Genomic DNA, 16,821 nt, shown 5'->3' with positions numbered 1-16,821 from the left:
ACTTGTAGAGCCAACATACACACTTTGCGTGACTGCATCACTAAGACAACACATCAAAATTTGGGTTAAAAACATGCAATGGCCTATTTCACAAATGTTACTTATAACACTTAACACTTTATTTGATATCTCATTTTATTGATTTTGGACAACAATCTTTAGTATGCCATTAGACTCCATGTCTGTCATTGATAAAGATCTTAGTGAAGCCTGACACATAAATTTCATCCTTTAAGCATCAACAAAACTTCTACCAGAATCTGGCTTTAATAGGCGATTAAAGTTTAAATAGGTCAAGAACAACTAAGATGTTTCAAGGCCACCAAAGAGAGGTACATGGAAGTGGAAGCAGGGCACAGAAAAAAAAGTTTGCAGACTGAAAATGTCTTCAACAACCTTTTACAGATCTGATCTAAAGAGAATTCTGAGGAGGCTGAGGTGTACTTTCCTGCTAACCTTGTGTAATAAGATTTAACAATTCATTCTCATTTATAAAATACATGAATTAAGAACACCACGAGGAACATAATTGCAAAACATAAAAATGTGATTATCCACTTATTCACAATCTTGTCCATATGCTTTCACCGTAAATATGGTACTAAAACACTCTGTCAATAAGTGTTCCATGTTAAAAAATCACCACTGAAATAAACAATCTTGCTTTATCACTTGAAAGTTTTTTTAACTCCATCTTCAAATCACGCATTTCGAAAAACAATAACATTTACACAAAATATAATTTCTCGACCATATAAAGATGAATGAATGACTGAACTCACCTGAATACTGTGGGCTTCATCCTTACATTCAAGAAAATCTATGGATGTTAACAAGGGATCCTTTTTCTCATAGCTCTCCTGGCTGATGAGTGTGTCTGCATAGTTGGGTTGTGGGAAGATCACGTGACTCCTCCGAGAGTCTGCGGTGAGCGAGACCTCGTGCGAATAGGTCTGCAGGAAAGCCCGCACCCCATCCACGCCCACAAACTGAGATGCCGGTACACTTCCGGGGACACCTCCCGAAGCTTGCAGCATGTGAGATCTGCGCCAACGCCGCAGTCTGAGCGCCAGTAGCACGATGACAAAGGCGAGGAAGACACAGGACACTGCAGCCACAGCCACCACCAGGTACAGCGTGAGGCCTGAAGCATCAGAGTCGTGCGGGACCTCCGGGCCACCCAGGTCTGCCAGGACATCTGGGATGCTGTCGGCCACAGCCACCGTGAGTGTGACAGTGGCTGAGAGAGGGGGCTGCCCATGATCCTGGACTGCCACCACCAAGCTCTGCTTGAGCGCGTCTCTGTCCAGCAGGGCCCGTGCTGTGCGCACCTCGCCCGTGTGCAGTCCCACCACAAAGAGCCCTGGCTCACTGGCCTTGAGCAGACGGTAGGACAGCCAGGCGTTCTGTCCCGAGTCTCTGTCCACTGCCACCACCTTGGTGACCAGGTAGCCAGGCTCTGCAGAACGGGGTGCCAGCTCCACACCAGTAGAACCGTCAGTGGGGAGGGAAGGGTATAGAATCTCAGGTGTGTTGTCATTCTGGTCCAGCACAAATATGCTCAGAGACACATTGCTGCTGAGTGGTGGGTCCCCACTGTCACTTGCAGTCACTCTCAACTGCAGGTCCCGAAACTGCTCATAGTCGAAGGAGTGCAGTGCATAGAGCACACCAGTACCTGAGTTGATGGAGACGTAGGAGGACACAGATGGCCCCTGGAGAGTATCTTCAGATAGGGAGTATGTGACACGGGCATTCTCATTGCTGTCAGGGTCATGTGCAGTCACTGAGAAGATGGAGGTGCCTCTGGGGTTATTCTCAGGCACATAGACAAAGTATGAGGACTGCAGGAAGGCAGGTGGGTTGTCGTTGGTGTCTGCCACATTCATGGCGATGTGAGTTGTCGTGGACAAGGGTGGGCTTCCACCATCTGTGGCTTTCAGCGTGATGTTATACGTAGAGAATTTTTCCCGGTCTAGGTTTTCTGCTGTCACCAATCTGTAATAGTTGTCTATAGATCTTTCTAATTTAAAAGGCAGATCTTCTGAAATAGTGCAGGTCACCTGGCCATTCTTCCCAGAATCTCGGTCTTGAAGATAGAAAAGCGCCACTACTGTTCCAGGAGGAGTGTCTTCGGGGATTGAGCTGCTTACAGATGTTACAGTCACTTCCGGGGCATTGTCATTCACATCTAAAATTGTGATCAGTACTTTAGCCCTTGTCATACTACCAGGACCATCCTGAGCTTGAACTTCCATTTCATAGTAGCCAGATTCTTCATAATCTAGGCCATCTAGAGTCGATAATTCTCCTGTGTGAGAGTTCAGCTGGAATATCTGTAGAATTTTTGGAGTAATTTTCGGAAAAGAGTATGTCACTTCCCCGTTCACTCCCTCATCCAGATCTATAGCACTTATCGTCAGCAGTCTTGTGCCCACTGGCACGTTCTCAGGGACAGTTACTTGGTACTGGGGCAAAGAGAAGATTGGCGCATGATCATTCACGTCCACCGCTGTTACTTGGACACGGGCGGTTCCGGATCGTGGTGGGTCACCGCCGTCAGAGGCGGTGAGGAGAAGGTGGTGAGTTGCCACTTCTTCCCGGTCCAGTACCTGTTCCAGCACTAATTCCGGATATTTAGTTCCATCCTCTCCGGTGTGCACAACCAGGGAGAAGTGGCGATTGGGGCTGAGGTGGTAGCTCTGGAGAGAGTTCGTGCCCACATCCGGATCCCTAGCCTCATTTAACGGAAATCGTACCCCAGGAGCTGTATTTTCCATTATTTTCACATTCATTTCTTCCGTCAAGAATTTAGGAGCGTTGTCATTAATATCCATTATTTCCACTTCTATACGATAAAGATTCATTTTATCTTCCACCAGGATGTTAAAGTTCACCAGACACCGCGCGCTCTGGGCGCAGAGCTCCTCCCGGTCTATCCTGCCCGCGGTGACCAAGCTGCCGCTTCGCGGATTCAGAGAGAAGAGCTGCGTCCTACCTCTGGAGACGATGCGGACCCCGCGCTCCGCCAGGTCCTTTGGCTCCAGTCCCAGATCCTTGGCGATATTACCGACAAAAGACCCCGTCTCTGTCTCCTCCGGCACGGAGTAGAGAATCTGTGCTGCCCAGACTTCGCTCTGGGTCCCCAGGAGGATGGAGAGCAGGATGAATGCTCTGTAGTCCCCTCCCCTCTGCCGAGCCGCCATTCTTGTCCTGCTGATCTTTAGACACTGGCCTATCTCCTGTTGTATTTCTGGATGACAGGACGTCTGCGTGAAGCCCTGTGTATTCGGAAAAGAAACCCAGAATCCAGTGGTATAGAGGCCTGAATTTAGTGCAGCTTGGAAGACAGTTTATCTCAGTCTGGCGTTTCTTTGTGATGTAAAAGCTCAGTGGTTCCGGCGGATCTTGTGAACCATTTTTCCCGATTGGTGAACAGCGGCGCTCAGAGTCCTTACTAAGTTACTGCACCATACTGAAGCAAAATAACTGATTTTTCAGAAAGTTGTTTTATCCTTTGAAATTCTTTTATTTCTTCAATTCATGCATCTCTGATATATCATTTAAAATAAATTTTAAAAAACTGTGACAATGTAACAATGTTCATGGATGGGTGTTTATTAATCCCAGATAATTTCTTTTAAATTCTCTGCTCTGCATTGCAACTTTGAAATGATTGTTAGACACTGCCTCACACTTCAGTTCACATAGATAAAAATCAGTCATGGAGATAAAACAAGTATGATTTATTTTTAAAAGGTGTGTAAAAGATCTGTATATGTAAGATATTATGTAGAAACATTTATATCAGCATATTTAAATTAATTCAATAATACTGAACATATTCTATGTTCTAGACACAGCTATGTAATAAGGCAGAGAGTCCATTTTATCTTTAATACACAGAGGAGTAATGTAATAACTTTTTATTGAATGAAACCTTAGAGACTGTTTAGTTCAATTCCTTTATTTTAATAAATTTTAAAATGAGAGGGAATTGCTTTATCCTTGACTATATAATCATAGAACCAATGTAGGAATAGAAATATCCACACTCCCAATCTCCTAAGAAGAAAAAAAGGGAATCATCGTTGGCCTTGACTGATGCTTTATGCTCAAAGAGTGCCATTAGAAATAGGTGAGAAGCCAAGCAGCTACAATCAGCTATAGAAGCAACTCATTTTGTAGAGAAGACAGAAATTTGCAGATTCCACTGGCTGTGGATTCATAAGTGTTGGTATCACTGCTTCTTTTAATTATGCAATTTAAATAATCATCATACCCTATACTTGAGAAAAGATGGGTCTCTGAACAACCTTTGAGCATACATGCTGGACTATCCTGAGCAGATCCTTAGAGGTACTCATTGCTCCACTGCTATTAATGAAGTAAAACTCAATTGTTGATGGATCCGAGGTTACTCTTTGCTGGTGGAAATAAAACAAAGTTTCTTTCACATAGTTGCAGAAGAGAGTGGCCTGTTTTGAAATGAAAACCTGGTAAGAAATAGCCTTGCTTTATAAATTATTTTAAGCCCTGGGGAGTAGCTAGCAGCACCAGAAGGGAGAACTAGAAGTAATACTATACAAATTTACCTCAGTCGGTGACAAGTCTGCAACTAAGTAATCTATTTCTGGTCTTTGATGGCATTACTACAAAATACAGGGAATACTTTGAATGAAATGTTTAATCTATCAATCTAGAAATTTTAATCTATCAAAATAATTCATATCATATTTGCTTTCACTATGTGGCTCAGACGGCAAAGCATCTGTCTGCAGTGCGGAAGACCCGGGTTCAATCCCTGGGATGGGAAGATCCCCTGGAAAAGGAAATGGCAGCCCACTCCAGTACTCTTGCCTGGAAAATCTCACGGACGGAGGAGCCTGGTAGGCTACAGTCCATGGGGTCGAAAAGAGTGGGACACAACTGAGCAACTTCACTTTCACTTTCAAGTAGATAAAAGATCTTACTTTTTGTTCAAGGGAAACAATATGAGTATTTCAGATTAACTACATAAATAGGAATTTAAAACTATTTGTTCAGTAGCAATCTTGAATTTCTTGTTGGTATAAGTATATGGTAATTAAAGATCATGAGTACTTGCAGACATTTTCAAATAAAACTTTCATGTACAGATATCATGACTCCCAATGTCATGATTTTTTTCTACCTGATACTTCAAAATTTATAGCATTATCTCATATCCATCTCTTATTCTACTATTTTTAAAAAGTTTTGATTAACCTAACACTTCTGGGTACCTTCTTTAGAGCTAAACAAAATCTAGATAAAGGAGATAATCAAGTTTTTTAAGTTACTCTACAACATAAAATATTAAAGATCTCTACTCAGCCACCAAGGTGTTTAAGTATAACATAAAATTACTGCATAAGATTGAAATAATGTTGTACTTTTAAAGGGAGTGTGTTATTATTGGTTGAGTTGTTGGGAAGAATCATTTACATAAAAAAATTTATGGAAAGTTTATTTGTCTTCCCAGGCAGTAAGTTATTTACTTTTGCTCCTTTTTTTCCCTTTATTTATTTTTAGTTGTGCTGGGTTCTAGCTGCAGTGAGCATGGGCCACTCTCTAATTGCGGTGCATGGGCTTCTCATGTAGTGGATTCTCTTGTTTGGAGCACAGGCTCTAGGGCTTCAGTGGTTGTGGAGCAACAGGCTTAGTTGCCTCAAAGCATGTGGGTTCTTGTAGGACCAGGGATCCAACTCAGGTCCCCTGCGTTGGTAGATGGATTCTTAACCACTGCACCACCAGGGAAGTCCTCTCTTTTCTTTAAGCAACTTTTTTCTATTGAAGAAACATTTGTTTGGCATTGTGTTTAGGTATTCACCCCCAGGCAAAGATGTATATTTCTTCCAATGATCCTCTCAGAGATTTTACTCTTTCCCCTTTGATCTCCATTCCAAACATTTCATCAGAATTGGGTAATAAAGCAGCCCAATACTTTGGTAGACTTTTTTTCCCCTGGTGCTTCCAAATCATTATATGCTCAAACTATCAGACTTCTTATCTTATTAATAATGACCTGTAGTATGTAAGTCAAAGGAGCCTCAGTCACAACGTAGCAAATTCCATGATTGCCAGGATTTGAGACTTGGTCAGTTCACATGAACGAATGACTACTGTGAGAGTAGAATCTAATAGGTTTTCTGTCAGTGAGACATTTTATTTGATTAAATGAAATACTCACAGGTAATTCAGTTAAGAGAATAAAGAAAACTAGCCTCGTATCTCAGTTACTCAGCAGATAAGAAAATAAACCAGTCTACCAGCCATGAGACCATTAGTGAGCTTTGCTTTTTAACAATGGATGTATAAGATTAGCTTAATCATCCAGAGTTGGTATTATACTAAAATAACACACTCTCAGAGTACATGAAACAAATCTTAATATTTCTATAAAAGCCCATCTGACTCCCATGACCAATACCCAGGATTGAAGTCTTTAAAATTATTTACCATTAAATTCTGATTAAACCACTAAAGAATCATATCACAAATGTTGTCCAAAAAATTATATTTGAAATGTGTATGATTGTAATCTTTAGGTTAGTCATATACACTTGAAACCTTGAAATAAATAATTATATAACAATTGTTGAAAGTAAACACTGATTTAGAAAAACATGCGTTAACTATCCTTAGCGGTTAACTTAAAGATAACTCAGTATTATCTTTCTTTATGAATACTGACAATTTCAGGTTACAAATGAGGTTCTCATTCATTTTCAAGGCATTTTCTGAATTGTCTATTTTACATGTGCATACCAAATCAAGATGCACAAGTGGCAAATCCATTGTATTATCAAATAATAGAACCCTAAACTCAGGATTGGAAAAGAGCTTGGCTAGCTTGAAGTTCAACAACTCATCAAATTATATTATCTCCTGTATTCCATTAATCTCAGGACCATCAACTTATTTTTGAAAAGCACCAGTAACAGAATCTTCTAGCTCCTAAGGCAATTCATTTTCTGTTTAACAACTCAGAACTTTGCTGCTTTCTACTCAAGCCATAGTTTTATTCACACCTTTGCGCTATGATGAATTGAGTAATCATTCTTTTAAATGACAACTCTTCCTTCCTTAAATATTTGAATAGAGTTCCCGAGTAACAAAAGCTTTATTTTATCTGGGCTAAATATGCTAAATCATTTAAATTCTTATTTGAATACTATTAATCCTTCATTCTCATTCACTAGTCCTCTATTTTTAGAGATACATCTTGTAAGTGGACACTACTTGCCACATCTAACAATTCACATTCATTTTTAAACACTATCAAACACGCAGACTGCAAAAAAATCATTGTAGTAGGCATACAGCATCAGGCACTTATACTTATTTGTTATCAATCCAAAATTATAATAATGGTGATGTAAACAAGTATTTGCTCACTGTACTACTTTATAGTTTGAATGTTTTTTAATAAAATTATTTTCTTTTCCCAGAGTTTATGTGAGGTAGATAAGACAAGTCTTTTTAACTTAAATTTTAACTTGAAGGCTATAGATACTGCGATTGTCCTGAAAAGAATAACAGATAGTTCTAGGAATATTATTCAGGTCTTCATACATCAATTTCTCTTATTTATTATAAAATCATTTTTTATTCCTAATTAGTTAAGAGGGAAAATATCTCTCATAGATTCCATCATTTTAGAAAATACTTGCTTTAGTTAACACCGGGAAGAAAAAAGATCTTCCTTATCAGATGCCATAATTCTGGGTTTTTTCACATTATAAAACAAAGAATCTCAGATATGCCACATAATAGAAAAACAATAACTAAGAAGCAAGAGGAAAGCAACCCATGGCACAAAGAGCTTGCCAAGAGGAGAAAAGTTAAAGGAAATTCGATACATACTTTATTAAGGTTTGGGGGTGAAATTTGAGAAAACTAAGATTTAACAGACCTCTACTGATACAAAAGAAAAATCTTCTCAAAACTATATAATTCACTGCAAAAGACTAAGAATATCAGGCACTGAACCGAGAGAATTTTAACTTTTACTGTTCAAATAAGAACAATAAAACAAATAACCTCACCTGAACAGTGGAGTCTTGCTCTTTACAAAAATCTTCCTGAATCAAGAGAGGCTCGCTTTTCCCACAGCTCTCCTGGCTGATGAGCGTGTCCGCGTAGTTCGGCTGCGGGAAGATCACGTGACTCCCCCGAGAGTCCGCCGTGAGCGAGACCTCGTGCGAATAGGTCTGCAGGAAAGCCCGCACCCCGTCCACGCCCACAAAGTGAGAGGCGGGCACGCGAGCCAACCCACTGCCCGAAGTCTGGAGCAGACGCGACAGGTGCCAATGCCGCAATCTGAGAGCCAGTAGCACGATGACAAAGGCAAGGAAGACACAGGACACCGCAGCCACAGCCACCACCAGGTACAGCGTGAGGCCTGAAGCGTCAGAGTCGTGAGGGACCTCCAGGCTGCCCAGGTCCGCCAGGACATCTGGGATGCTGTCGGCCACAGCCACCGTGAGCGTGACGGTGGCAGAGAGAGGGGGCTGACCATGATCCTGGACTGCCACAACCAGGCTCTGCTTGAGAGCATCTCTGTCCAGCAGGGCCCGCGCTGTGCGCACTTCGCCCGTGTGCAGTCCCACCACAAAGAGCCCTGGCTCACTGGCCTTGAGCAGACGGTAGGACAGCCAGGCGTTCTGGCCTGAATCTCTGTCTACTGCCACCACCTTGGTGACCAGGTAGCCTGGCTCTGCAGAGCGAGGTGCCAGCTCCACACCAGTAGAGCCATCAGTAGGGAGGACGGGGTACAGAATCTCAGGTGTGTTGTCATTCCGGTCCAGCACAAATATGCTCAGAGACACATTGCTGCTGAGTGGTGGGTCCCCACTGTCACTTGCAATCACTCTCAACTGCAGGTCACGAAACTGTTCATAGTCGAAGGAGTGCAATGCATACAGGATGCCAGTGTCAGAGTTGATGGAGATGTAGGAGGACAGAGGTACCCCCTGGATGGTGTCTTCAGCTAAGGAATAGGTAACCTGGGCATTCTCACGATTGTCAGGATCATGTGCAGTTACTGAGAAAATGGAGGCACCTCTGGGATTGTTCTCAGGAATGTAGACAGAGTAGGAGGTATGGGGAAAAGCAGGTGGGTTATCATTGATGTCTGCCACATTTAGGGAGATGAGCATTTCTGTAGACAGAGGTGGTATTCCTTTGTCAGTGGCTGTCACAGTGATGTTGTATGTGGATACCTGTTCTCTATCTAGAACTGTACTCGTCACTAGTCGATAATAATTGTCTACTGGTTTTTCCAGTTCAAATGGCAAACTTTTTGAGATAGAACATGTTACCAGGCCATTCAGTCCAGAGTCTCGATCATATACTTGAAAAAGAATGATCACTGTGCCTGGTGGTGTACTTTCAGCAACTGATCTGCTTCCAGATGTAACTACCACTTCTGGTACATTGTCATTTACATCCAAGATAGTAATTAAGACTTTGGCTCTGTCTTGTAGACCTGGGCCATCCCGGGCTTCAATATCCAGCTCATAAAAGCTAGTGTCTTCATAGTCTAGAATTGCAGAAGTTGATATCTCTCCAGTCAAAACATTCAGGCAGAAAGTCTTTGAGATTTTTTCTGTTATCCTCACTACAGAATATGTTACTTCTGCGTGGACTCCTTCATCCTGGTCCGTGGCATTTACCGACAACACTGGCGTACCTACTGGCAGATTTTCAGGGACATTCACACGATACACAGGCTGAGTAAAGACTGGAGCGTTGTCATTTGCATCTAGGACAGTTACCAGGATTCGAGCCACACTGGAGCGGGCAGGGTCACCACCATCCGTGGCAGTAAGGACCAGGCGGTGAATGGCTTGTTCCTCCCGGTCCAGTGCGCGCTCCAGCACCAGCTCTGGGTATTTGGGCCCATCAGCTTTACCCGGCATTTCCACGGAGAAGTGACTATTCTCGCTGAGCTTGAAGCCCTGGAGAGAGTTCACTCCCACATCCGGGTCATAGACCTCCATTAGTGGAAATCGAGAGGATAAGGCTGCGTTTTCGATAATTTTTACTTCCAATTCTTCCCTTAAGAATCGGGGTGCATTGTCATTAATGTCCACTATTTCCACTTCCACGGGAAAAAGATTCAATTTATCCTCAACAAGGATGTTAAAATTCACCAGACATCGAGCCCTCTGAGCGCAGAGCTCCTCCCTGTCTATCCTGCCCGCGGTGACCAAGCTGCCGCTTCGCGAGTTCAGAGCAAAGAGCTGCATCCTACCTCTGGAGACGATTCGGACTCCGCGCTCCGCCAGCTCCTGGGGCTCCAGCCCGAGATCCCTGGCAATGTTGCCCACGAAGGAGCCTTTGTCCAGCTCCTCAGGAATGGAGTAATGGATCTGCCCGGCCCTGGCCTCCCGCAGCGTCCCCAGGAGTATGAAGAGCAGGATCAACCCGCTATAATGCCAGCGGCTTTGCAGAACCGCCATTACTGGCTCGTTCTGGACTTCCCTGGGATTATGAGCTGGGGGGACACGTTCGCATCAGTTTGGAGCGTCTCAGAATTGGCGGTCAAGGCCAATAAACAAGCAGTGATCAGATGCGAATCGATTTAGGGAAGGCTTTCTGCGCAGCGGCAGAGCTTTTCCTGTATAATCTGCTTTGTGCTTTGAGGATATAACTCGAGTTCTCACCGCTTTCCTTACCCGGGTTAGTGAACAGCGACGCTTAGAGTCCTATCTTAATACTGCACTGTTCTGCGGAAACCATCAATACAAAGGGTCTTATTTCTGCTAAATCTGTATAGATGACACTCAATATTTCTCTCCCCAAGAATTAAAAGCATTTGGAAAAATAAAATATCATATTCTGAAATTTTAAATGTTTCTTGGAATGATGCTTATTTTTGTGACATCTCTTAGGGTCTTGGAGAACACAAATACTTTTACACTTTTCGGTAAATTTTGAACTCCACACTCCACCATCGTTTATATTTGTCTAATTTTCAATAAGGGCACCAACAACCACGAACAGGTTTAGAACCAATCCACCACTATGTTACAGGAGTTGTCATTTTTAGATGTTATTACCTATTTTTATTAACATAGATTAAGAACTGCACTATTTAGCCAATATTTGTGTATACTTTAAAGAAAATGCAATGAAAGTGAAAATATATAGGCTACAGTGAAAAAGTATTCTTATATTTATATTATGTATAACAATGTTTAGGACTGACTACCCTGAATTTATGTAATCCACTTAATTGTCTACATAGATATAAATAACATCTTACAGTGAGAATGTAAGATACTAGCATATTAAAAATGTTTCTGGACAGGCTGTTTTAGAATTAATAGAAATTTCAAGAGTATTACTAAGTGGCATTCTATGAAAGAACTACTGCAACACAGATAAATGATCAAAGAATTTCTAAGACCCCCTCTCATCCCCATTCTATGCCCAGAAAAATCAATAAAACACCAAAAACTGCTAGAGTTAGCCTGCATACTTTTTAACTTCTAAAATAATTATCTGAAACCTAATGATATTTATGGGAGGAAAAGGTTTTGAAGTAACTCACCTGTTGCAAATTGACTGAATTAGAAGTCACTTGGGCATTGTCATTACTGGTACTTTCAAGACAAAAGGCTTCATTACATAGAAGGTCTTGTGGTGGAGCATTTTCAGGCTTTATATTGAGAAATTTAAACTCAGTCTTTGAGGAATGTGCGGCAGCACACAGATTGTAGGAATAAGGTAAAGTCCCTTCCCCATAGTTGGGGAGGACTCCAGGTCCAGTTTTGGAGCAAAAACTAGTTTGAAAGCAACTCCAAGTAGCAGGGTTGGAGGAGCGCCGCAAACTTAGGGCGACTGCCAGAATCACCGAGAGGAGGAAGAGCACGGAGATCAAGGCCAAGGCCACCACCAGGTAAAACTGCAGCTCAGCCTGGGGGTCAGGGGGTGCCGGGCGGTCACTGAGGTCCGGCAGCGCCTCCTGCAGGCTGTCGGCGAAAACCAGGAGCAGCGTGGCGGTGGCTGAGAGAGGCGGCTGTCCCCCATCGCGCACAGCGACCAGCAGGCGCTGGCGGGCCGCGTCCCTGTCGCCCAAGGCCCGGGCCGTCCGCACCTCGCCTGTGCGCAGCCCCACGCTGAACAGTCCGGGCTCGCTGGCCTGCAGCACGTGATAGGACAGCCAAGCGTTGTGTCCAGAATCGGCGTCCACCGCCACCACTTTGGTGACTAGGTAGCCGGGCTGCGCGGCGCGGGGCACCGTGTCGAAGAGCGCCGAGCCGTCGGGCCCCAGCGCCGGGTACAGCACCCTGGGCGCGTTGTCGTTGCGGTCGCCCACTAGCACGCGCAGGCTCACGTTGGCGCTGAGAGCGGGTGAGCCGTGGTCGCGGGCCTGCAGCGTCAACTCGAAGGCGCGCAACTGCTCGTGGTCGAAGGCGCGCTGCGCGAACACCACGCCACTCTGCGGGTTCACGGACACGTAGGACGACAGCGCGCGCGGCTCCAGGTCGCTGGCCATGATGGAGTAGGAGACCTGGCCGTTGGGCCCCAAATCGGGATCCGAAGCGTTAACTTGGGCGATGGAAGTGCCAGGTGGGTTGTTTTCTGGCACATGGACCACGTAGGAGGCCTGGTGGAAAAGCGGAACGTTGTCGTTGACGTCGGCGACTTTCAAGGTGACACTTCTTTTAGAGGAAAGGGGCGGCTTGCCTTTGTCCGTAGCTGTGATAGTGACATTGTATTCTGGAGTCTTCTCTCGATCTAAGACTCTTTCAGTCACCAGCTTGTACGTGTTTTTTGTATCTTGAACTATTTTAAATGGGAAATTTCCTTTTATTTGGCATAAGACTTCCCCATTAAATCCAGAATCTAGATCATGTGTTTTGATCAAAGCAACAACAGTCCCAAGCTCAGTGTCTTCTTTTATATATTTAGATTCAGAATCCAGGGTTATCTCAGGAACATTGTCATTTTCATCCAAAATGTCTATTTGTATTTTGCAGTGGGCAGTGTGATGTCCACCATCCTTTGCTTCCACCCCAATCGTGTAGCTCTCTCTCTCTTCAAAGTCCAGTCCTCCAACGGTGGTGAGTTCCCCTGTTTTACTGTCCAGCTTGAACAGTTGTCTTACTGCCTTGTCAACGTTAATAAAAGTGTAGGCGATCTCGGCATTGATGCCCTCATCCAAGTCAGTGGCCCTCACTCTTAGCACAGAGGAACCCAGGGGTAGGTTCTCTGGAACACTGACCCTGTACACGTCCTGGGTGAACACTGGGGGGTTATCATTTGCGTCTGCCACAACTACCCTGATCTGGGTAGTGCAGCTTCTGGCTGGCTCACCCCCATCCACAGCCATGAGGACCAGGTGGTGGCAGGACTGCTCTTCTCTGTCCAGAGGAGCCTTCACTACCAGTTCCGGGTATCTACTGCCGTCTGGGTTCTCCTTCTGGATCAAAGAGAAATGGGGGTCAGGGCTGAGGTAGTACTGCTGCAGGGAATTGACACCTACATCTGAATCTTGTGCAGATTCCAGGGCAAAGGTGGCTCCAGTTGGGGTCATTTCACTGATTTCCAGCTCAGTGACATTTTGGCTAAAGGTCGGTGGGTTGTCGTTGACATCCTGAATCTCCACGGTTATATGAAAAAAGTTCAAAGGCTTTTCAGCGACCATTTCGAATTCCAGAACACACGTTGATTTCCTGCCACAAACCTGCTCTCGGTCTATACGGTCGCTCACAAGTAAGTCTCCGTTATCGGTGTTCACTGTGAAGAATTTCTTCTCTGCACTAACCCGCAGGTTCCGAGTAGGCAAATCTCGCAGGCCAAGCCCCAGATCCTTGGCGAGGTTCCCCACCAGCGAGCCCCTGGCCAGCTCCTCTGGAATAGTGTAGCGGATTTGCTCTGAAAGCGCCGGGCGGAACAAAGACAGCAGGAAGAGAAACAGCATTCGCCTCCGCCCAGCCTGGAGCTTCGGTCCCAAGCGGTGTCCCATCCCACCCTCCGCGCCTTTGCCTTTCTGATTCAGAAGAGCTGTGACCGCTAAATTATCCCAAGGACTTCTGAGCAGGATAGACTCCTTGACAGATCTTGACAGACCGATTCTCGCATAGATATTTCCGCCGCAGAAAACCTGAAAGTGCACAGATCTCGCGATTTCGCGGTCCACAGGAGATTCCTTTGCGTCAGAAGAAGCCGATACTTTTTGTTCAGCACTAGGCAACAGCGGCACCCCGCGACTCGGCTGCAGAACTGCGTTAGTGATTACTAAATCAGCTCCAAATACAGAGCCGGCTAGAAGACAGGTCCATTGTGTCCTGATATAGTCATTTGTCCCATGCTATAAGGATTTTAGCATTTCAAATATTTACTATATCTTCTTTCTCTCTATAATTTCTTCGAACTTGAACTTTATGCCTCCAAATCAGGTGATTTTTATTCCTCAAAGCCAGAGGTATCTTGCTGAAGATGTTTATTGGCGTCATCGTGCTTTTAGTTTCCATTTCATACAGTAGCCATAATAACATCTTTCCTGTGTGCCTTAGTAAAATTGAGGACCAAATAAAATAATATCCGGAAAGTGACACAAATGAAAGTGGTGGCAGAAAGTATAATATTAAAATTCATGAAATATCTTGATATGTATTGTTATTTCGCTCTTTCTTTCCTTCTAACTTATAAAAGTTATAAATCTCACAGCTTTTAGTTTTAGTAAAGATAGATGTTATAATCTTCTCCAAATAATTGATGGATAGCAAGGAGACTGGTTGTCCTTATAAAACAGAAGTATGGTAAGAAGCAAGAAACTCTCTTTTCCTTAGTTTCCAAGTCTATTTTTATTAAATGACCATAATTTTAAAACTATTTCACTAAGCTTATTTTTTTCCACACTATGTTACCATTGTCTTTAATTGTACTGTTTCTTCTTATGTAGCTCAGCAATGGTGAATTATTTGGATTTTGGAAGTGAAGTATGAATCCTCATAAAGATATATTCCAGAGAAAGTGATCTACGTAGTCCACTTTTTCTTGGTTGCCTTTCAACTATCTGATTATCTCAACTCTTTGTTATAGACACTCTTTCATATCAATAAGCACTCCAATTTCCATGTTTCTGATAGGTGAATATTAGAATATTAATTCAGAAATAGTTTTTTAACCACATAATACATTATCATTATAAAGCTTAGAAGATGTATAACAATGTAGAACTCATCTTATAGTGGAAAAACTGATTTATCCAGGATGCTAAACAGAAATTCACTGGTATCTCTAATACGAACATAAAATAACAAGACTTTGCTTCAAAATATGACTGAGCAAGTGCCCCCCTTTCTTTTCTTTTCTTTTCTTTTTTTTTTTACCACTGTATGAACACTTCAGTTAGTACAGGGAAGTTTTTTTCAGAACACATATGAAACTAAAGATTCAAATATTTAAGAGTATAGAGTATACATAGTATATACACTCACAGTGTGTAGATCAAACATTTTATTATGTAAAGGCTATTGAAGGTTATAGAGATATAGAAAATATTTTTTCCCATTGCATGAAAAAGAGCCTAGAGCATATACCCAAATCTATACAGTATTCTTTTACTTCAAAAATAATGAAAAGTGAGTTTTCATGCATGAGTGAATGGCATCTGTACCTATCACAGAGATAGGTCTCTTGCTACTCTTTGGATGAATTCACTATTCAGTGAGTCTGCACATTGTATGCAGTGAGGTCAAAATTACCCATATATAATTAGATTCCCTTCATATAAATATTAAAAAAGAAAAATCAAGTGGTCTCACATTCCCAAATGCATGATAACCCTTTCATGTTATTAAGTAATGTAACCTACAGGTCTGTTAATAATATTCCCATTTTCCCTGTTTATTCATAATTTGCAGCTGATGTTCAAGTTGTTGAAAGTACAGAATTTAAAAGATTGAAAAATCTTTTTAAAAACAGATCTAAAAATCATCTCCAGCAAACCATATACAAAAATGAATAGGGCACACAATTCGTCCATTATATAAGACATATTCATGAAATTTGAGACACATAGACCAGTAAGTCGTATTTCATCAGAAAAATCTCATAGTTTAAGATGAGTACATCCCTGAGAAATACTTTTTAAATTTTCAAGTCTTTTTAAAGTTGTGTCAGTGAAGATTTAATTAACTATCAAGTTAGGAAGAAAAAAAAAGGGAATTTTATTCAAACCAAACTGAGGATTATAACCAAGGAAGCAGCTTCTCAGAAAGTTCTGAGAACTGCTCCACCTGTTAGAAGTTGAAGGCACAGTAATATGCATTTTTTTAGAGACAAAGGATCATATATAAAAATAATGTACTGATACTTTGTGTAAAGTTCACCAAGGATCCATGGTCCAGGTAAGCAGTACAAAACAAGCAGAAAGTCACTGTGACCCCCTACAGAGCTGGGAAAGAGCACTGTTCTTTTAAGAAGTTACACAGATAGCATCAGAAGAAAAAAATACTGATTTTTACAGCCAGGCAGGCATTCCCATCTCTGAGGAGCTCTGGTTAGCCTGTAATGCAGATATACGCTGCATATTAGGGAGGGAGGAGGATAAAACAAACACAGAGGATTTTATCTTTAATTTCTCTTGTCCTGTCTTATTTCATCAGTTGAATTTTATTTCATTAATTGACTTTCCAAATACAGATCTTAAACTCTTGTAATAAAGTGGAACTGTACCTGCACTTGCAGAAATGCAAACATTTAGGTCCATATTGATCCTGAAAGGTGGAGGGGTTGTGTGTAACCAAAAGATGCCAAGCGTATGGCATATTTGTATTC

At 42.6% G+C, this 16,821-nt stretch overlaps 1 protein-coding gene and 1 long non-coding RNA gene across 12 annotated transcripts in view; one reads left to right on the top strand and one right to left on the bottom strand.

The window, feature by feature from the left end:
• The window catches only part of LOC133251387 (protocadherin gamma-C4), a 186,900-nt gene that overhangs the window by 130,009 nt on the left and 40,070 nt on the right, over positions 1-16,821 (bottom strand). Inside the window, exon 1 of one of the 11 annotated variants that reach the window (XM_061423758.1) lies at positions 11,582-14,002. The exons of 7 other annotated variants lie outside the window; for them this stretch is intronic. In XM_061423758.1, coding sequence (XP_061279742.1) covers positions 11,582-14,002 — 2,421 coding nt within the window. Of the gene's footprint in view, positions 1-782; positions 8,050-8,069; positions 11,562-11,581; positions 14,003-14,954; positions 15,122-16,821 lie in introns of those variants that run through there. 3 more of the 11 variants (XM_061423763.1, XM_061423750.1, XM_061423771.1) reach the window with 3 other exon arrangements.
• On the top strand, positions 12,514-14,871 carry LOC133251396 (uncharacterized). The gene is made up of 3 exons (XR_009737593.1): positions 12,514-12,603; positions 13,014-13,097; positions 13,808-14,871. It is a non-coding gene; the product is annotated as an uncharacterized LOC133251396 (long non-coding RNA).

This window comes from Bos javanicus, chromosome 7, assembly GCF_032452875.1.
Source record: "Bos javanicus breed banteng chromosome 7, ARS-OSU_banteng_1.0, whole genome shotgun sequence".
Classification (NCBI taxonomy): Eukaryota; Metazoa; Chordata; class Mammalia; order Artiodactyla; family Bovidae; genus Bos; species Bos javanicus.
This window is presented reverse-complemented; position numbering and strand designations above follow the sequence as displayed.